The 22419-nt window shown below is 47.1% G+C and overlaps 1 protein-coding gene across 1 annotated transcript; it reads left to right on the top strand.

The window, feature by feature from the left end:
• Positions 1 to 742: 742 nt before the first annotated feature.
• On the top strand, positions 743 to 3504 carry LOC119454570 (uncharacterized). The gene is made up of 2 exons (XM_037716468.1): positions 743 to 2213; positions 3362 to 3504. The coding sequence occupies exons 1-2, from the start codon at positions 743 to 745 to the stop codon at positions 3502 to 3504; spliced, it is 1614 nt and encodes a 537-aa protein (XP_037572396.1).
• Positions 3505 to 22419: the final 18915 nt, after the last annotated feature.

Below are 22419 nucleotides of genomic sequence, written 5' to 3'. Positions count from 1 at the left end.
CTCCCACCAGCCGGCCTGGACCAGCTTCAACCCTCCCAGCCCGAGCAACGCAGCTCCAGCGCCCAGCCGGAACGCCACGCCACCCAGGACCAACGCACCGGCCTGCAAAAGAAAGGCTCCGCTGCACCAGCCGGCCGGCCTGCCGCCCCGCCGCCCGACAGGGCCGCCAAGGTAAGCTGGTCGACTGTGGCAAAGACCCCCGTCGCTCCGCGCTCAAACCCCCCACCCACACTTCAATATGAAGCACTGGCCCAAGAGAACCAGCAGCTTAAGAAAGAACTCTCACAACTTAAAGCCGAACACGCCCGTGAAATGGCTGAACTACGCGCCCTTATCACCCAAGCCGCCACCCCCCCACTCCACCCCACACACCAGGCCCCTCCCTGCGCGGATTCTCCTGCATCCCCCCAGGAACCCCCCATTACATATACCGTACTACACGAAATGTTGCGAGAACTCACGAAACAACTCACGCAACAACAACAGAACCAACACCACCAACTTACGCAGAGCTTCTCTGCCCAACTCTCCCAACTGGGCACACGCATCGTGGATGTCGAAACACACCTTGAAGCCCGCTTTGCGGAAATAGGCGGCTCCCTCCGCAAGAAACGAACGCCCACTCCTACCTCCAACCCCCCGATTCAGCTCAACCCGGTCACCCCCGCGCAGACAGCTACCGGCCCCGGAGTTATCCTCAAGGCCCCCCAACTCACCCTACCCCCCACCTCTCGCAACTAACATGGGCAGCACCACCGCATCTCAGCAAAAACGTTTAGAAATCTGGCAATGGAACTGCCGAGGCTACCGTCGTAAGCGGAGCCTCCTTCAACAATACATAAACACCCAGCTTGAACCGCCAGACGTCATCGCCCTACAGGAGCCAGGTGTCTCGCCAACCCTGTCAGGTTACGAGGCCTATGACAGCCCGACCGAGGGCAAAGCGGCCATTCTCGTCAGTAAGGCGCTCGCTGTCATTGCCCATGACGTCATCCCAGACACTCATATTGAGCATGTCATTGTAGAGATCGTGCTCCGGCGCCGGAAAAAGACCAGCAAGCACAGCCTTTTCATCCTCAATGCCTATAGTCCCCCCCGGCAACGCCACACAGACTTTTATACCCTCATCCGAGGTGCTTGTACACTGGCCAAGGGTAAGGATCTGATCCTACTCGGGGATTTCAATGCCCAAGACACAAGCTGGGGCTACAGGAATTCTGACCACAAAGGCAAGCAAATTGCCGCTGCCGTCGACACTTACCGGCTCGAGCTCGTGACAGATCCTACCACACCCACCCGCATCGGAAACAGTGTTTGTCGTGATACCTGCCCTGACCTTACCTTCATCAGAGGCAGCTCCACGTACACTTGGGAAAATCTCATGGAAACCCTGGGTAGTGACCACTATATCATTCGCACTCAACTCACTGAGGATGCTCTGCGGCGTCCCATCGGGAAAGCCAAAATCACGGATTGGGATGCATTCCGATGCGATAGCGAGCAAACCCTCAACGCTAACACCAGCCTTACGGACTGGTGCGAACAGCTTCGCCGCACCCAAGATCGCCATACAAAACACATCACCCGCACCACCCAGACCCCCGAGGTAGACGGCCACCTGCTCCATCTATGGGACGCACGTCGTAGTCTACTCCGCCGCTGGAAGACTCAAAAACATAATCGAAAACTTAAGGTCACAATTGCCTTGCTCACCACCCAAGCAGAGGAATACGCCGCCAGCCTAGCCCAACTCAACTGGGCGCAATTCACGGACACCCTTAAGGGCTCTTTGGGGACGGCGCGCACGTGGCGCATTTTGCGGGCTCTCATCGACCCCACCCGCAGCAAAACTGAAACGAACAAGGCCGTCCATCGCCTCTTTCACACATTTGACGGTACTGATGACGACCTTCTCGACCAGCTCCGGAGAAAATGCTTTGGCGATCACAATCCACCCCCTGCCAACACTGTCTATCAAGGCTCCCCAAACGCCCTCCTGGAACGCCCCATAACGATCGAGGAAGTGTATGCGGCCGTCCGCGCAAGCACACGCAACACTGCTGCCGGCGCTGACCGCATTACATATTCGCTTATCCGTAACCTCAATGACACTGCCCTGCAAGATCTCACGGCGTTCTTGAACACCCACTGGCAGAACGGCACCATCCCCCCGGAGTGGAAGCATGCCGAAGTGATCCTTATCCCGAAACCAGGCAAGAAGTTGCAAATCGAGAACCTGCGTCCAATCTCCCTTACTTCATGTCTGGGCAAGCTTTTCGAACGCGTGATCACCTTCCGCCTTCAGAACTACCTCGAAGATGGCAACCTGCTCCCACACACGATGTTCGGGTTCCGTGCGCATCTGTCCACTCAAGACGTCCTCCTCCAACTAAAAGAGGAAGTCATTGAACCCGTACCCCGCTATGGTGAAAACGTCATCATGGCGCTTGATATCAAGGGAGCATTTGACAACGTTAGCCACCCAGCCATTCTCGAAGGCCTTGCAGCCCTGAACTGCGGCCACCGTGTCTTCAACTACGTCAAAGCATTCCTGACCGATCGCACTGCCACTGTCGGGATGGGGACGATCCGATCAGACACCCTCGTAGTCCCTAATAAGGGTACGCCGCAGGGTTTGGTCATCTCCCCCCTCCTTTTCAACGTGGCCATGGTGGGCCTGGCACATCAACTCCAACACATCGAGGGCGTTCGCCATGCCATGTATGCGGACGATATTACGGTCTGGGCTACCCAGGGCTCCCTGGGCGAAAAAGAATACAACCTCCAGCAAGCCGCCACTTGTGTCGAGCAATATGCGCATGCCCGCGGGCTGGCCTGCTCCACCGAAAAATCCGAGCTGCTCCGAGTTCGCCACTCCACAACCCAGCTCCGCCAGACTGCCCAGGAAAATCCCATCCGGGTCCTCCTCGCTGGCAAAGTCGTCCCCGAACGCTCCATCATCAGAGTGCTAGGTGCGTGGCTGCAATCCAACCGTCGCGCCACACATACCCTCACACTCTTGCGCAACACAACGCTACAAGTGGCCCGCATGATTGCCCGTGTCACCACCCGCCGCCATGGAATGCGGGAAGAAGGTACTCTCAAGCTCGTTCGAAGTCTGATAGTGAGTCGAATCGTCTACGGCCTCCCCTACCATCACCTAAATCAGCAAGAACGCGACCAAATTGACGCCATGATGCGTCGGGCCTATCGGGTGGCCTTAAAGCTCCCCCCTGGTGCCCCAACAAGCAAACTCCTTGCCATGGGGGTACATAACACCTTCACGGAGCTATGTGAAGCACAAATGGCCACTCAGCTCCAACGTTTAACGCTCACACCCACAGGCCGCGCCCTCCTGCAGCTCCTCGGACACACTGGTACCCTTCGGGAGGCAGCCCGACTCCACCTAGTCCCAGATCATGTCCGCTCAACACTCACCGTTGCGCCTATCCCCCGCAACATGGACCCCCTACTGCACCAGGGTCGACGGGAAGCACGAGTTGAGGCCTTAACCCTCAGGTACCGTGAGAACAACACCACTTGCTACACCGACGCAGCACTGTATGACACCACCCGCACTCGAGCAGTAGCGGTCGTCCTCGACCACCACCACAGGGAGCTAGCCAGTGCCTCCCTCCAATGCCAGAACATCACGGAGGCTGAAGAAGTTGCCATCGTACTTGCCATCGCTCAGGGCAACAAGCTAGGACGGTCGTTTCACGTTCTCACGGACTCCCAGGCCGCCTGCCGCAATTACCTGAAAGGACGCATTTCTCAACCTGCGCTCAATATCCTCCTAAGGGCACATGACGCTGGCGAACAGCTGCACATTCGAACACCTCCGATCAGGCATAAGATCATATGGACACCTGGCCACGCGGGGCTGGAGGGAAACCAGGCGGCGGACAGGGTCGCTCGAGGGTATACAAGCCGAGCACCCGATCACCCTGCCCCTGAGGCACCCGTTCCAGTACCGTGTGACTATTCGTCCATTCTAAATTATTATAAGGGTACCCGAAGAAAATACTCTCCCCCCCATCGCTCACTCACCAAAGAGGAGGCTACCAGCTGGAGACTTATCCAGGCAGGTACCTACCCCAACCTCCACCTCCTCAGCAAAATCCACCCCACGGCATACCCTTAATGCTGCCCGTGGTGTTCCGAGAAAGCCACTCTATTCTACATTACATGGGCGTGTCGTGAAATTACTGCCTTACCCCCCATCCAACACCCGAGCGCGGAGCGGTGGGAGTCGCTGTTGGCCAGCGAGGCCTTGGACGATCAGCTTGGTAATTTTTTTTTTTGGTAATGCTTTATTTAGACAATTCATTGTCTGGGATGAAGGGGCTAAATGCAGATGCAACTGCCTGACAGAGGCCCCCCTACCCATACATTACTCAGCGGGTGGGACATTATGAAGGATAGCGCAAAAATGTGGGAAAAAAATGAACAAAGTGTATGCGGCAAGCAATAAATACAAAAAGAGCAAGAATCTTACACTGTATACATAGTATAGCATCGGTTAATGCGAGAGAAAAAGGAAATATTTAAACAAACAAATAATACTAATCAGTGTTACAAAACATTATACAACAAATAGGAGAAAAAATGTAACAGAACGAGTAGACACTAAAAAAATGGGGGGAAAATATCGAGACCAAATAGAAGAGCTAAGCACCGTACAGAAGTTTTAAGAGCTAAGCAGAAGATAATTTCTAACCTTTTTCTTGAGACTGTAAGCCGACCTGCATTCCTGAATCATATTAGCGATTTCTCGATTATTATTTAGGAAATGAGGTACTAGGTAGGCGAGTGTCTGAGTACCATAATTGGTTCTAAACATAGGTGTCCTAAGTCGGTTATGCCTAAGGTGATATTGTGAGTTGTTAGATGGCGAAGATGTAGACAGGGTATTTGGGTCATGCAAAATTTCCTTATGTGTATACATAGCAAGCGTTAATTGGAATAACTGATCTACTTTGAGTATGTTTAGTTTGAAAAAAAATGGCGCTGTGTGGTCAATTCGTTTAAGGTTCTCTATGCAACGAACAGCTCTTTTTTGTAGGATTGTCAACCTATCTAAATTTGTCTTAGTAGTTGTACCCCAGATTAGTAGACAGTAGTGTAGATGTGAATGAACAAGGGCATAGTATAATTGAAGTTTTAACCATTTTGGTACCAAGGTTCTGATGTTATATAATATTGAAATTGACTTGCACATATTTGCATGGAGCTTGTTTACATGAGGTGTCCAGTTCAAGTTCTCTTCGAAAACAACACCTAGGAATTTATAAGTAGGAACCCATTCGATAGAAGAGCCTTTAAAGCTAATACAAGTACTATAGTCATCAGGTTTATTACGGCTTTTAAAGATAATATACTTAGTTTTTCCTACATTTAGTTGCAGCTGATTTAAATTCAACCAGTTTGATAATTCTGTTAACCAACTATTAGCGGCTATTTCAAGTTCAAGTAAGTGTTTGCCTGTGAAAAAGATGCTAGTGTCGTCTGCATAGAGAATTATGTCAGGGGTTCGCGGTATATTCACAATATCGTTTATATAAAGAATAAAGAACAATGGTCCAAGGATGGAGCCTTGCGGTACGCCATATCTTATCTGTTGTGGTTGGGAACGGTAACCATTTACACTAGTAAACTGCACCCTGTCGGATAGATAACTGCGTATCAGATTTAATACCAAACCTCTAACACCGTAGAGAGGGAGTTTACGAAACAAAATGGGATGCTTAATGGAATCAAACGCCTTTTTAAAGTCTAGAAATAATCCAAGAATGTATTGCTTATTATCAATATTAGTAACTAACTTTTCTTTTATATCCAGGAGTGCCATTTCGGTTGATTTCTTTTCACGGAAGCCAAATTGTTGCCGGGCAAGCATTTGGTGGTCGCCAAGGAACTTCATTAATCGTGATTTTAGTGCATATTCTAAGACTTTCGAGAACAGAGGTAGCACAGATATAGGCCGGTAGTTATTTAAGTCATTGTGAGAGCCACCTTTGTGGATGACTACTACTTTAGCTATCTTCATGCCTTCAGGAAAGGTGCCCGTGGCGAAAGCTTGATTGCAGATATGCTGCAGTGGGCCACATAGTAATTCGGCAATATGTTTAATTGGATCATCCTTAATGTTATCATAACCAGCAGCAGTATTTTTATTTAACGATTTCAGGTATTTGACTATTTCTTGTTTACTACATGGAGTCAAAAAAATAGATTTTGCGCAGGGAGAAGAAATATATTGTTCACAGTCGTTTGTTGTGTCCCCTGTCTGGCCTGCTGCACCTGAAGTAAGGAAATGATCATTGAATTTATCCGCTAGACTGGCTTCAGTGAACTCAACGCCGTCAATGGTTAGTGTCGTAGGAAGGCTATCTTTTGATTTACCTATGAGTAGACGTGCCGACTTCCAGGCTTTCCTGGGATTACAGCAGACCTCAGCAAATCTAGCCTGATAATACTGAATACGGGCTCTCTTCAAATCCGAGTTTAATTTGTTGCGAACCTTTTTGTATTCATGTAGTAGAGATATGTCTCTTAGTCTAATGAAGTTATGGTATAGTTTATCTCTTTCTCTAATTCTGTTGTAAAGATCTCTGTTAATCCATGGTTTCCTAGACTTGCTGTGCTTCTTATAGTATTGGAGTGGGAAGGCAGCATCATAGGAACTCTTTACATGTTGCAGGAACAGTTCATATGATAAGCTAGGGTTTTGCTCACTGTACACGTCACTCCAGTCAATACTCTCAACACTAGCATGAAATATAGACAAGGTATTGGCATTGAAGGAGCGATATGCAACAGGAGCATCGTTATCATTTTTTTTCTTTCTTTGCCGCAGGGAAAAAACAAAATACTGATAGGTGATCGCTCAGATCAGTTGTTAGCACACCAGCGTTGACGTCACTTTTATCATGGTTAGTTATGCATAAGTCTAGCAGTGTTTCAGTTGCTGTTATTCTAGTGGGCAGTCCTATTAAGTTTGTGCATGAGAATGACTCGATTACATCTAGAAATTGTCGACTTTGTGGGCTGAACAATAGCAGATCAATATTGTTGGTAACCAACAAGGACAATAGGCAAACTCCTTAAGGACGCATATTCAAAAACCGTAGTTATAAATCCGAAAAATTCTTGCGTATCCCCTGATGGGGGGCGATAAACTGAGACGATCAGAGATGTTACACATTTAACAGCAATAGACTCATAATGTGCACAAACGGAACAAAATTGGGGAAGCACCTCATATAACACATCTTCTTTGATATATAATGACACTCCACCACCCCTACGATTCGGTCTATATACACCTTCATGTTTATATCCTTCGAAAAATACTACATCGAACGCACATGAGTACCAAGTCTCAGTGAAGGCCAAGAAATGAAACGTATGACCTAATGAATCAAGCAGTATATCAGTTTGTTTGTTTCTCAGACTGCGTACATTTAAATGGAAAATCGACATTCTGTCCTGCTTCTTAAAAGAGGGGCATTGCACAAAAGATTTAAAAGATTCAGCATCATGATATATGGCTTCATGGAAGATAGCCATGGTAGCAAAACTCGCAATTGAACACAAGTTATAGAAGAAAATAAGTCATTCAGCGAATCTTATCAAGGTCGCTTTCACTGTCAATGCGCAGTGCTCGATTACCAGGCATCTTGCACACAAAAAACTTGCCGTTTTTATACCACGCGAACTGATAATGAAACTCCACAGCCTTTGCCTTCATTAGCCAAAGAAGTTTCTTGTTCTGTGGCGTGAGATTGTCAAGGAAATACACGTCTGAGCTAGCGGCTTTTAATTCGGCCTTCTTAGCCATCCACTGATCACGTGTGGCACGTGATGCGAAACGGACTAGCACGACAGGAACTTGGCCAGTTTTTGGCGGAAGTCTGTCCACGCCTTCAACTTCGGAGCTAGACAATTCAGGAAGGGAAAGCTTAGTTGCTAAATTATTCAGCTTCCCGAGCAAATTTTCATTCTGGGTGACAGGTAAACCATGAATTTCAATATTTTGTCGTCTGCTGTATTGCTCTAGGACATTGACTTGCTTTTGCAACTCAAGCACATCCATGTTGGTGTTAGATGATCCGGCGGAATCTGCCCTCCTTTTAAGGGCGGTTATTTCAGTTGCTTGCTTTTGCATTTCAGCAAGTACTGAATCATATTGATCAGACAAATGCTGAACAGACAGCTCCAATTTGTCCACTGTATTCTTTAATACCATTAGTGCATCCACCTTGCTTTGTATTTCAGGTATTTGGGCCAGCTTCTTATTAGTTTCAATAAGTATTTTCTCGAAGGTCAATTCATGCTCGCCGGTGTGGCTCTTTTCGCCACGAGCCCTTCGGGCCGCCAAAACAAGGCATGTTTGGCACTTCCATGTTTTCTTTGCGGCATCGTCTTTTTTGAAGGACGTCTTGCTCACACCCGAGCAAGCTCCCAGGTGATAGCCGTATTTGCATTCAGAGCAGGTTGGGTATGTACCGTTTTCTAAGAGTGGCTCATAACAAACCAAACAGGCATCGCACTCGGACATATTCAACAGAGCAAAATCAAAGACTCACGGCAACAATGGTCAATGAAAGGAAGCTACAAGCTCAACAGGAAGCCACTGCATCAGCGGCGGCGGCAGTGGCGGCAACGACAGTGTTTAGTGCAATATAAATACAGTGTACACCAACCTGCAAAATCAGACGATAGGAATTAGTCACGAGCCAGCTGTCTCCGTTGCCGCCACCGCTGAGCAAATGGTCCTCTAGTGCCTGGATTGCGCCTTTTGTAGGAGCGTCTTGGTGACGTAGGCCACGTTGGGGGCGCTGTCGATTCTTGATACGGCTCCGGAATTCTTGATATGGCGTTGAAGAAGTGAAAGAGGCAGCAGGTGCCGATCAGTAACCACACTTTGGCCAGGAACTGCAAAATCAGACGATAGGAATTAGTCGCGAGCCAGCTGTCTCCGTTGCCGCCACCGCTGAGCAAATGGTCCTCCAGTGCCTGGATTGCGCCTTTTGTAGGAGCGTCTTGGTGACGTAGGCCACGTTGGGGGCGCTGTCGATTCTTGATACGGCTCCGGAATTCTTGATATGGCGTTGAAGAAGTGAAAGAGGCAGCAGGTGCCGATCAGTAACCACACTTTGGCCAGGAACTGACCAGGAGGTGACGTTTAGCTGCGGCACCAAGTGGCTATTTATATCAGAGCCTCCGGCAACAGTCACCAACGCCGCACGCATTTTGTGCGAACGCGGGCAAAACGCCGACGGCGTCGACAACAGTTCTGCGTGTTGCCGGTGCTGCTGCATGTCGACGTTTATACAGCTGATAAAGCTACTATCATTACTCCGTATAGCTCTCTACAAATTTGCTATCGCAAGTGATGCTTCGCCTTTCAGGTGAAACTGCGACCACTTTTTATTGCGATAGCAATTATATGGACACTCCTAACGCATTTCTGCCGTCGGCGTCGCCGCCGTCGTCGTCGTGGTCGCCGTCGCTGTGAAGATCGTCGCCGCGCGACATAAGCTGTGTCTGCGAGTGAAAGGGTAAGAGGGTAAGCCGGCAATCGCGGCTCAGTGTACGGGACGCGAGGGTGGAACGCAGGCCGGAAGCGTGCGGTCGTCTTTCGCGCGCGATGGCCCGGGGCCTGGGGCTGAGGCGACGGAGAGGGAGAGGGGGTGCGTTCTGTTGCGTCGGCTGTAAACCTACGTGATTTTGAAAGTACCGACCTCCGCGCGCGCGCTTTCTCACCCCTCCCCTGGCCGGCGCGGTGCGCACGGCACGCTGAACCGTTCTTTGGCTCGTTGCAGCCGCATTAGCATCAATGCGTGCGCTTGTTTATTCAGCCTTTTGAAGCGCTGTTTGGGAATTTAACCCTTGTGAAGCTGTCATTACGCAAGTACACTTCCGATAGAACGTCGTGACATTTTTTTTACAACGTTTTGATAAAAAATGTCACAGTTTCGCCCTAAGGGCGAAGCAATGAATGCGATAGCAACACAGCAATGTCATACGAAGTAAGGTGAGCGGCTTTGGTAGCAACAACACGCAGAACTGTTGTCGACGCCATCGGCGTTTTGCCCGCGTTAGCTCAAAATGCGTGCGGCGTTGGTGACTGTTGCTGGAGCCTCTGATATAAATAGGCACTTGGTGCCGCAGCTAAACGTCGCCTCCCTTCCCTCCCCCTCCCCCACGGCCTCTCGCGCGTCCGAAGAAGGCGCGTTTGCTCTACATATATGGTGATTGTAAAGGAGAAAAGAGACGCCTACTTCTGCAGCCCTTAAGCGAGCACGGCGCACAACGCGCGTTTGTTCTCCGCCGTGCGTTCACTCCCCGTGAAAGACGCGCCCCTCGCGCCCTTTCACTCGCACATACAGCGTTCGGCGCGCGGCGACAATTTCATCTCCAAATGACGTCATACGGAACCTCACGGCGACGGCGACGCCGACGGCAGAAATCTGCTTTTGAGTGTCCATATAATTGCTATCGCAATAATACAAGCGGAAGAGCTCCGAAAAAATGAGTACCAAGCAGTGGCTGAGCTGTTTGCCTCTACGCCACCACTTGGGTTATCCGTAACGCGGAGGTGTATTGGGCGCACGTAATATAAACGAGAATTTGGTTCATAATCCTGGCTCTTAAATGACTCAGACAAGGTAACGAAGAAGAAACGTGATAGTTTACTTAAAGTGAATTCGCCAAAATGATTGGGCCAAGAACCTTTGTACCGATGCCACTTTGCTAAATACGTGCCGTGTTTGCGAAACAGCCAACAAAGAACTTTACGAACGCGCTTGGATTCTGTGACTATGAAACGAGACGAAATTGCATTCCATCACCTCTAGAAATACCCTAAGTCTCTAAAAAAATCTGATTGCGCACACGGAAACTTCTAAGACTATGGCACTTAATAATTAACTTACAGACTTCAAGATGTCAAGTTTATCAGAATTGAGGGAGATTATCAGAAGCGCGTGGCTTGTACTTTATGAGCATCCGCGAACAATACATGCCAGATATGTAACTTCCTCTTCATGCCTATTACTTTTTACTTCACGGCGGCTGCCAAGATGTCATTGAGCATTTGTTAATTGACTTATTTTTATACTTTCGATTAACCAACTCAGGTTCATATGCCTATATGCGGGAAAGAAGATAATTGTTTGGTTTAATTCAACAAAATAATACTTATTCGCGCTTTTCGCATGACGAAAACCGCTACCAGTAATTCCTATCTGACGGCAATGAACTACAGAATTTAAATTAAATTATGGGGTTTTACGTGCGAGAACCAGTTCTCATTATGAGGCACGCCGTAGTGGGGGACTCCGGAAACTTGGACCACCTGGGGTTCTTTAACGTGCACCTAAATCTAAGTACACGGGTGTTTTCGCATTTCACCCCCATCGAAATGCGGCCGCCGTGGCCGGGATTCCATCCCGCGACCTCGTGCTCAGCAGCCGAACACCATAGCCACTGAGCAACCACGGAGGGTAATGAACTACAGAATGATCTAGGTGGCGCCGAAGGTTGCGGACCGGACCGATGGGTGCTTAGAAAAAAAGTACCACGTTAACTACGCAGTATTTCTCCTTGGCGCGCACACACAAAGACACGCGCACGCGCACACACATGCTCACACACAGACACATGCATACACATATACGCACACGCGCACACACATACGCGCACATACATACACGGACACACGTACGCACTCACAATTACAAAATAGGAGTTACGGGCATTAATTTTTTAATTACATACATTTGAAAACTAACGCACACGCGAGAACACAAAAAGCTTTGTCACTGCACGAAGAGTCAACAAAAAAGTTCACCGACTCACTTCGAAGAAAAAAGCCCACGGTCTGTGGTAATCGATGTTATGCCAAGCAGTGTGCGGGGAGCCTACCGAGTTAACGATACGACCATGAGAGCACCAAGACATAGGCGGCTCTTTCATGACCTACATGACACGCATGTCACGACATTCATGTCATGAGTCCTCAGGAGTCCCTTTAGCTACACCTAAGAGACCTTAGGGCGAAAGCCTTAGTCATACTCGTGACTATGACTTCTACCAACATCCTTTATGTTTCCTTCACTTAGTACCTACGTCCTAACCCATTTCAGTGTTTTTCAGTGTTAATGATTTTTTCGATGAGTCATTGTTATTTTTGCAGAGCCATGCTGATGGCTATGATTTCTACCATCATGTTTTAGTGTTTCCTTCACTTTGTGCCCATGTCCGAACCCATTCCTGTGGTTTTTGAGTGTTAATCTTTTTTCGCTGAGTCATTGTCATTTTGCTGAGTCATGCTCATGACTATGACTTCTACCATCATCCTTAAGTGTTTCCTTCACTTAGTACCCACGTCCGAACCGATTTCAGTGGTTTTTGTGCTAATCTTTTTTCGCTGAGTCACTGTCATCTTTGCTCAGTCATGGTCATGACTACGATTTCTACCATCATCCTGTAGTGTTTCCTTCACTTAGTGCCCACGTCCGAGCCCACTGCAGTGGTTTTTGAGGGTCATTGTTTTTTTTTGTTATTTTTTTTGCTGAATCATGCTCATGACTATGACTTCTACCACTATCCTTTAGTGTTTCCTGCACTTAGTACCTACGTCCGAACCCGTTTTAGTAGTTTTTGAGTGTTAATCTTTTTCACTGGGTCATTGTCATGACGTACATGACACGCATGTCATGACATTTATGTCACGACCTATCATTTATATTTGTCATATACTCTTGTCATAGTATGCCAATTTTGGTACATACCAAACTAACGAAACGACCATGAGAGCATAAGGTCGTAGGCGGCTAGACAGATAGATAGATATGGTCAAAGTAGCAAATGTTCGCCAAGAATGTTTCGCATTTAGAATAATATACAGGGTGTTTCAGCGAACACTTTCAAAAATTCTTAAAGGTTGCCTGTGGCAGATAGCCCAATTCTAATTCATGGTCTGGTCTACCCGGATAGGCGGACATTACTTGCGCAAGAAATTGACATGAATAATCGAATAATTACCAAAAATTCACTAATTAAGTTTTTAACTAATTACCTGATGGCCCATATTGCAATTTACAAATTGTATCCGTGGAGTTCGCAAGGCGGATCCACTTGGAACGAATTCTCGGGACGACACCAGCTTCGAGATATTGATTCCCGAACTTTGCGGAGAGTTAGTTTCTTAACAAAACGTCGCTTTATGCATTGAAGAACAAAATTAACTGGAACGCCAATGCATTTCCCCGCAAAGTTCCGGAATTAATATCTCGAAAGTGGTGTCATCCTGAGAATTAATTCTAAGTGGATCCGCCTTGCGAACTCCACGGCTACAATTTGTAAATTGCAATGTGGGCCATCAGGTAATTAGTTAAAAACTTAATTAGTGAATTTCTGTTGATTAGTCGATAATGCATTTAAATTTTTTGTGCAAGTAATGTCCGCCTCTTCGAGTAGACCAGCTCATTGACTAGAATTGTGCTATCTGCCACAGGCAACCTTTAAGAATTTTTGAAAGTGTTCGCTGAAACACTCTGTATATGCGCAGTTATATGTGCTCTGTATTGAACTGAACAGAGAGTCCGGCTGTGCAACGAGCATTAAAATCTCCATGCAACTTCACCTACGAATATAAGGAAAGTTGTAAGACTCGTCTCGCAAAGAACGACGAGCTTAGAAGGCGCGAAATCCTTTCTCCCGATGTAGCGGAGCCACTGCCTCCGGCGAACGACATTCCGTTCTCCTCGGGGAATAGAAATAATGCTAGCTCTTTCTCTGACCTGCTGATGCACTGAAACGAGCACCAGCAAGGCGTTTCCTCGGAGAACGAAGCTTAGATTCTTACGGAAAGACGGAAAAACTACGAAACACACAATTGGAGCGGCAGGGCGACCACCGCTTGGCAAGCGCATGGCGGGCGCAAGGAAATGAAATAAAAATGCGCGAAAGCAAGTTTCACGTCCTTTTCGTGAGGTCAGGGTCACCTGACAGGGTAGTATCGCGCGCCGCAGCCATTCAGCGTGGCGGATGCCCTTGTTCGTGAAAGAGGGGGAGAAAAAGCGGAGGTTGGCAGCGCCAGCGAGGGTGTTGCGGCGTAGATCAAACAGTGCCGTTACTTTCCAACATCAAGGGGCTTTAGTCGGCTGCGGCTCACAACGCGGCCACGCGGGCGCCATATCTTGAAAGCGATCTGTGATGTGGGCGAAGTGAGCGCCCGCGCGGGCCTCATCTTCAAAGCAATTTGCGATGGGGACAAAGTGCATGCGCCGAGTGCCGGTAGCTTCGTATGCGCTGTGCTTTCCACGTTTAGTTCGCGTTGAAGCGAGACGAGAGACAGCGCGAAGGTCGATTTGCCCACTGCTGCTGGTGCGCTCTCTCACTCCGGCGTTTTCACAGCGAGCTTCCGCGGTCATCGAGCGAGATGTGTTCATGTTAAGCTGTGCGCGCGTGACACCGTGCTTGTCTCTTTACTTAGTCAGCGAATGTTTACAACTTTATACGGCCCATTAAACTACTATCATTGCTTCGTATAGCTCTCTTCTAATTTGCTATGACCAGCAATAATCAAAAAGAAAGTTAGATAAACAAAGACGGTAAATTAGGTGCAAAGCATAGTAACAAAAAAATGTCCACGAAGATTTACAAATACGGCAAGAAATAAATTAGAAACGAAAATATGTACGACAATACAGAGCAGTACCTTGCTAGTTTAGGCCCCAGCTGGCTGCCTTAGGACAAAAATATTGCGGAGCAAATACTCGCATCAGGATGAGGCATGCATGTACTGCAGCAAACTTCCGAACACGACTCAGCACATATTAACGGCATGCCAAAATATTACCCCAGCGAGACTCGTAGGAAACGTGCACCATCAAGAAGCGCTAGGATTTAAAGCGGGTGCAAGCATTAACTGGCCCGCTGTGCAAATAAGAAAGAAAAATTTACAGCATTGGCTAGAAAAAAGAAAAACAAGAAACAGGGAAGGTATCGATCGCTCCGGGGCCGTCACATGCATGGGTACAATATAGAGATAGAGGGTTTAATTGAGAAAGAAACATATCGTTAGCGAGGGTTTACGGTATCAATGAAGAAAGAAAGAAAGAATCTAGGAGATATATGCAAAATACAAGCCCACAATAGATGATGTAAAACCCGATTTGCTCAAGCAGGCTAGGTGACTACTTCTCACCGCCCCGCTTCGAACCGAGTGCCAATAGAGATCATCATCATCATCACCATCGTCGTCTTCATCATCAGCATCGTGTAGCACCTCGATGCGCACGCCCTCGATTTGGAAGCGCTAGGCAGCTGTCGCGGAGTCTGTTACATCATATAACTGCATCATATAACATCTTATATGGTGCGGTGCCTGATTTTTTGAAAATTCATCATGGGCTTTTACGTGCGAAAACCGCCATCTGATGATGGGGCACGCCGTATTGGGGGACTCCGGATTAATTTTGACCATCTGGGGTTCTTTAACGTGCACCTAAATCGAAGTACACGGGTGTTTTCGAATTTCGCCTCCATCGAAATGTGGCCGCCGTGGCCGGGATTCGATCTCGCGACCTCGTGCTGTGCCTGATTAAAGGCCCAACCGTATGCACGCGATTTTCGAGCGACAGCGACAAGCGACGGCGACGAGCGACAGGTTTTGCCGTCGCGGAGGGCTATCCATCGCTGTCGCTGGTCGTGTCACCGGTTTCTGGGCCAGCCAGAAAATATCGCTTGTCGCCCGGAAGTCTGCGCGACGACATCCGCTGGGGACACCGATTGCACAACAACATGGCAGCATCAGTCTGCCCGCTTCGATCTGAATTCGCTCTTGCAACTTGCTCTCTGCTGTGACAGCAAAAAATAAATAGTACAATCAGTCATCGCTTCACCTCATCGCTAGCTGAAGACTAAGTATCGGCGCTCTCTGGTCGTTATTATTGAGATCGGTTGTTTTGTTTTGACGCTGTTAGGCCTGAGACGCCACCAAGAGCCGAGAAAGTGTTTTAAGTTTTACTCAATAGATGGCGCCACGGCATTTTACGCTGGCGGCATGGTACGGATTTCCACTGGGGATGATAGCACATTTAGCTAGATCTCGATAAAACGCTGACCTTTTGATAAAATTGAGATTTCTTTACGCGCGTGCGATAACATTTATTCGCACAACAATGTAAATCCATCGCTACTCTTTTTCGCGATATCGCATTCATGTGGTTACTCCATGCCGCGACACGACAGCGCGACAGGGTGTGCCAGTCGCGTCGCTTGTCGCTGTCGCAGGGTAGATATACCTGGTAGCGAAGCTTCCATAGAAGCCCACACGTTCAAAACATGGTTGCTTACCGGTGGTTCATAGAGTCACTGGAAAAATTTTTAGAGTATCGCATTTGTTTTCCGCGCGCCGCCGCCTGCCGCGGCCACCGGTGATTGGGGCGCTCGTGTCACGTGACCTTTTGCCGCCATATTTCTTCCAAGCCCTTTCAGTTGGCACGTCGAACCCGTAGCGTATGCACCGCGCACGGAGAGCACTTCGCCGTTTCGTTCAACGCTTGCGTTGCGCTTGCGAACACAGGCGTCAGAAATAACCCATCATCATGCCTGGTTGCTGCGCCTTCAGGTGTAGCAACCAAACGGAGTCCGGGAAGGCATTTTTCTCTATTCCGTGCTGGAAGGACGACGGTGAACGACGTTCTGCGTGGCTCCACAGAATTGGCCGCAAAAACTTCGCGCCCTCGAAGAACACCAGCTTGTGCGAGGTAAGTTTCTTGAATAACTAGTTTGCTGGACAGTTATTGCTTTCAAGTGACTGTACTTGCGTGTGACCGCTAAACTTTACCTGTCCAGTTCACGCTCATCGCTCTGGGTGCGGCTATTGAACACTATGTAGCTAGCACACGTGGTTTTGAGTGAGCTGTTCTGTTCGCGTGGCTCGCTTTGTTTCACGCTATTGAAAATCGCCCAGTACCTATCTTTCAAGTAAGGTCTCCGGTTCGCGCGGCCCGCTCTGCTTTGCGCTATTGTTTCCAGTAAACTGTTCGGTTCACGCGGCTCGCTTTGTTTTACGCTATTGAAAAATGCCCCGTACCTATGTTTCAAGTCACTTAGTGCTGTTGAAAACACCGCCCTACGAACTTTCTAGCAAGCTCTCCACTGTTTCATTCGGTTTGCGCTCCGCGTTTGAAGAAAACGTACATACATGTCAAGCAAGCTGCAGTGCTTGATTCGCGCGGCTCGATGGAAACAACAAACATGCATTTCAAGTGAGCATGTTGTGCTACAGAGTAAAAGGAGGCGGTTCCCATGAGTAATGTGTTTTAAACAAGCACCAGGTCTATACAGAAAATGTTGCTTAAAAATGTCTTCTATAGATTTCCTGACTCTTTTTTTTTCTTTTTGGGACTACTTACACTTTAGATATTTTAAGCACTGTCACAGGGTAGGTTTATTAACATTCCTATGTTTCTTTGTTTTCTCCATGGACAAACTATAGGACCACTTCATTCCTGATGATTTTGAGAAACCAAGAGTCGAATCGGAAGACCGGTATGCTGTTGTCATGCTTGACGAAATAAATTGTTGTTATGACTGTTGTGAAATAGATATGTTGCTTGCCTCCACATCTTACTTTGTGACTGCATGCTGTTCTGAAAATGGGAATTTTGCTGACAGCATGAAGCAATTCGGGGACAAATGGTATGGTGTCCCTTATACAGGGAGGCTGTAAAATAGTAATTTTTATTGCAAACCTGCTACAGCATGATTACGAATGCTTGTCAACTGGCACAGCACCTCTATAAACAGCCTCATACATCTTTTTATGCCGTGAGTGCAGCGACAAGAACATCATTTAAAAAATAGAAGTGCTCAATGTTACAATTCCGTTTCAGAAACCTAGTTTTTACCGTGTCTTCGCAACTTTTTTTTTCGAAAACGTCTTTTTGTGTTAATGACCCGATTCACATAAAGGGTATACAATAAAAGGAGCATGATCGAAAATAAATATAGGAAAACCGCACCACTGTTTAGTACTGGCAATGTCAACACAATACTCCAGAACACAGTAACAGATTGGAAATAAGTGCACTAAAAGGTTGTATTATCAAAGGTATAAAAAAAAAACATTCGTACACATCCTTTATAGCCGTATGCGGATACCTGCTTGAGTTTCGCGTGAATTAAAAGCTGTTAACCAGTCGTTTACAACGTTAGCTTCAGAGAGCTTATTTCACAAATCGACGAGAACATTACAAGCACGCATTCGCAAACACGCCAGTAGCCGCAAGACGCGAAGTTTGCTTGCAGAGGCTGCTGGCGTTTTATCACTGATACGTGACAGGCAACTTTATAAATCTACATAAAAATTACTGCTTACACTTCGCTCCGATTATACAGATAAACAAGCGCAGCAGTAAGCTGTTTACATTTGCTTGCTTTTGTACTTCGAAAGGACGCGAACGAGCACTATGAAGGCAACCTGAACACCCACTGCATATTCCATCGGCTGTCAAGCTGCGTTTTTAGCGCAAGCACAACCTCAGGGCCCAGTTTTCATGTAAAAGACGTTTCAAGCGAATTCACTGGGCGCATACAAGTATGTTTGCAGCAGCTCTGCACATAGCACTTGACGCAAGACGAAGTCCAAAAGCGACACGTAGAGCATCGGTTCGCGAGCATCGGAACCATCGCCGCACATTTTATACATTCCGTCGCTTACGCGCAGTACGTTCATTTCCGTCGATATCCTGATGTCACTTGTGGCATCCACTTGAAGAAAAACACAAAAAATGTGGTTGATCCCTCTTATATAGGAATCGGTATAGAACACGAAAGTGAAACGTGTCTTCACAGAAGTAGTGTAATGTTTATTGCACATTGATATATAATGTCTATTGGTGTTTTGTGGCTAAAGCGCCCTTAGGCGTTGATGCACCCACGCTGACGCCTGGTGGCACGTCTCCTCCATCACGACTACCAACGTCGATGACCATGAGCAACCGTCGTGCATATGGAAGCTGCACTACGCTGCACACGCTAGCACAACGCGAAAGACGAAGCACGTAACTGACACACTAATACAACGCGCAAGACAAAGCACGTAACTGAATCGTCACCGAGTCAAATCAGCGCGTACAGCGCTTCGTAATTGCAGCCTCCGCGATCAACTTCAGAAACATTTTCAGAGCTAATTGCGGAGGCCACGCTCCGCTGTGCTGAGTACGGTGAACGCCACCTAGGTGGCGTTGGTAGTGCTTCTTGATGCCAGCGTCCCTTCGAATGCTGGCATCGAGGCGTCGTAGTGCTGAGACCACCGAAGCGTTCACTGTCGGTGCGCGTTAGTGTCATAATGCAGTACTTCTCTTTTCTGCTCGTAGGCGGCGGCACCGCCCCGAGCAACAGCGCGGGTACACGGAGGAGTGTTAGATATATAAGGCGCGTCTGTGTAGCTCTCTGCAAATGCGTTTGTGGCGCAATGGGTTAAACGCTCGGCGATCTATCGTCGCGGACCGAGAGGTCGTGGGTTCGATTTCCAAATTTTGCATGTTTGTGGAACTTTTTCTTCTGGTTTCTTTCTTTGTATTATGTTCGTGTACATTGTAAGAACGTCATTCCGTATTTCCGTATGACGTATTTCCGTGACGGAAATACGTCAGTGAAGTCTTGGTGGACCCCGGCATAAAACACTTTCGTGTTAAAATAATCCAGTTTCGCGAAACGGGACTCGAAATCTAGGGGGGAAATCCGTCAGTTAAGTCAACGCTACTCAATGCACGCTGGCACCGCTACAGCGCGTCGGCGGTCTGGAAGGAACATGGAGGCCGCCACCCAATGTTGCCGGCATGCCGCGTACCTTTGCGGTACTCTGTTTTTCCAGTGACTCTAGTGGTTCATGGGGCTTAGCGCCAGCTGTGTGAGAAGGGAACACTTCCGGCGGAAGAAAAAATAATTTGACGTCATATCCGTCAAAAACAGAAGTGACGTCATTTTGTTCTCATAGGCGCGAAATTTGTTTTCGGAGGCCTGCCATTAGAGCTGTATATTCAAATGCCCCGCCATTCGACTTCATGGGCGTTCCGAGTTTTCAGCGCGAAAAGCGATGCCGGAAAAGATCAGCCGTACGGGTGTCGAAGTCGCATCGCTGCACAGAACATACTTTCTTTGGAGGCCGACGAACACTTTGGGCGTAGATTGCGTAGAGTTCTCGTCCTTTCGTCGGGCGCCAAGCCCGTCGGCCAGCGCTGTTGCACGAAAACAACTAAAGTAAACAAGTATCTGACAGTCGCAACTCACTACTTTTGACTGCACAGGTTAAGAAACAACAAAACTACCCACGTCACCTAATTCAGACAAACGTCGACATGCAACACAACACATATCAGGGGGGCGTATTGTAACAGGTGAACTTTACGAGTGCGCCTTTCCACGCCCTCCAAGAGTTGCATGGCATTGCAAGTGATAGCGGCGTCAACGCCCGCCGCTATTGATGGGCGCTCTCACGGTGGGCCCTGAAAAAAGGTATATATTGATAATGATCTAGTAAAATACAGTTGTATCTTTTCTCGCCATGCATATATAAAATGAATTAGGAATTTTATGAATCTAACTGCGTCTCGCTTTAATTTAAAAACGCTTTTTTTTTCTTTCCCAGTGTTTATTCCCTCCAAGCATAGTCGCGCTTCTATCGCTGCTCCCATAACCACCCTTGCTGATGTCGGTGACAATTGGTTCTGAACCGCTTTTCGCCCGAAGCTTCGCGACCTATGTGGATCGACCTTGGCCGTCGCTTGAATATCGCGTGCATGCGGTTGGGCCGTAAGGGTATACGCGCTACGTGCTTCGAGTTTTCTGAGATATATTTTCATGAAGCTGGGATGCAATTCGCTAGGAGCGTTGTTGACAGAAAATCGTACACACTCAATACTTGTGAATAATCAAAAGAAATAAAAAAAAACAGGATGTTGGAAGGAAAGACAAAATATAAATGCAAACATTGGCTCTTCTGCAAACATTGGTGAATCAGATGATAAGGAAAGCAAATAAGGGAGCGTATATAAGTTATCCTGTTAGTATGAGAACGACTGCAGAACGAAAGCAGACGGTAGAGTGACAGTAAAATTAAGCGTACTGGTATAATACAACACAATGGTGTGCTGGTCCATTGCCATTAAAATAATGAGACGTCAGATTAACTGCGTCGCATATCATTTCGCCCCTCGACACAGGTAGGTAGGCTTGGAATTTATAGCGGTATAAGATCAGTCAATCAATCAATCAAACATGTAATTATTTTTCAAGGTACGATTACAACAACAAGGATATGCAGAAGAGGGTCCCAAGGTCGCAAGGCCGTACTGGCACCCTCTGTACATGATTATTGGATACAAACTGCGAAATGAGCAGAGAAACATAGAATTAACCAAACTAACTGAACAAACGGGTACACTAGTTACAAAAATATTACATTGATAAAAAACATAAGTAACCAAAGTTTATATATACGTAAATCTGTTTTGTGATGGCATAAATATTTGATAGAGAAATACAAATTCACACTAGCACTGAAACTATGCAAGGAAAGTTAACATGATTAGTAATAGTTATCATGGAAAATAATGACAAATCTAAATTAGAAAAAAAGAAAGGAAAACAACAAAAGAACAGAGTACGTACAATAAAGAATTGATGGCAGAATTATTTATTTAAAAGATGGGTTTTAATTCTTTTTTAATGCAGTAAGAGATGATGATGTCTTGATTGGGCAGGGAACAGAATTCCACATTTTAATAGCGCAGAATGATGATGTCATTTTACCGTAATTAGTAAGAGCGTTAGCCAGCAAGGAATGATTTTTCTGAGCAAAACGAGTAGGGTTAATATCCTTCAAGGAATCCAAGGAAATAAAATTGTGCGTGAGATCTTTATTCTTCAACATGAAAAGCATAGTAATTAACTTCAGTGCGAATAAATCAGTAGCAGTCAGCAATTTATTCGCTATGCGCATGATAACAATATTACCTGGCCTAAAGTTACAAATTATGCGCGGAGCTTGGTTTTGTACGTGCTGACCAGATGATAAGCGGCACTGATACGTGTTGCCATAAGCAGCAATACCATAATTAATAGGAGTATGAATGAATGCATAATGAAGTGAAAGGAGAGCAGGAGTAGACAGGCAAGATCTAGCTTTTATGAGTGATCTTATACCGAAAGAGATTCTTTTCTTACCTTGTGAAATATGTTTGTAAGATTTTAGTTGTTGATCGAGGTAGATACCAAGAAATGAAACACAATCGCTAATCGCAATGAAGTGCGAGTCAAGGGGAACCTGAGCTGGAAAATGGTAGCCTTCTTTGAGGAGAGCGAAAAGCCATGTATTTAGTTTTGTTTGGA

Source organism: Dermacentor silvarum, chromosome 5, assembly GCF_013339745.2.
Source record: "Dermacentor silvarum isolate Dsil-2018 chromosome 5, BIME_Dsil_1.4, whole genome shotgun sequence".
In the NCBI taxonomy this organism is placed as follows: domain Eukaryota; kingdom Metazoa; phylum Arthropoda; class Arachnida; order Ixodida; family Ixodidae; genus Dermacentor; species Dermacentor silvarum.
This window is presented reverse-complemented; position numbering and strand designations above follow the sequence as displayed.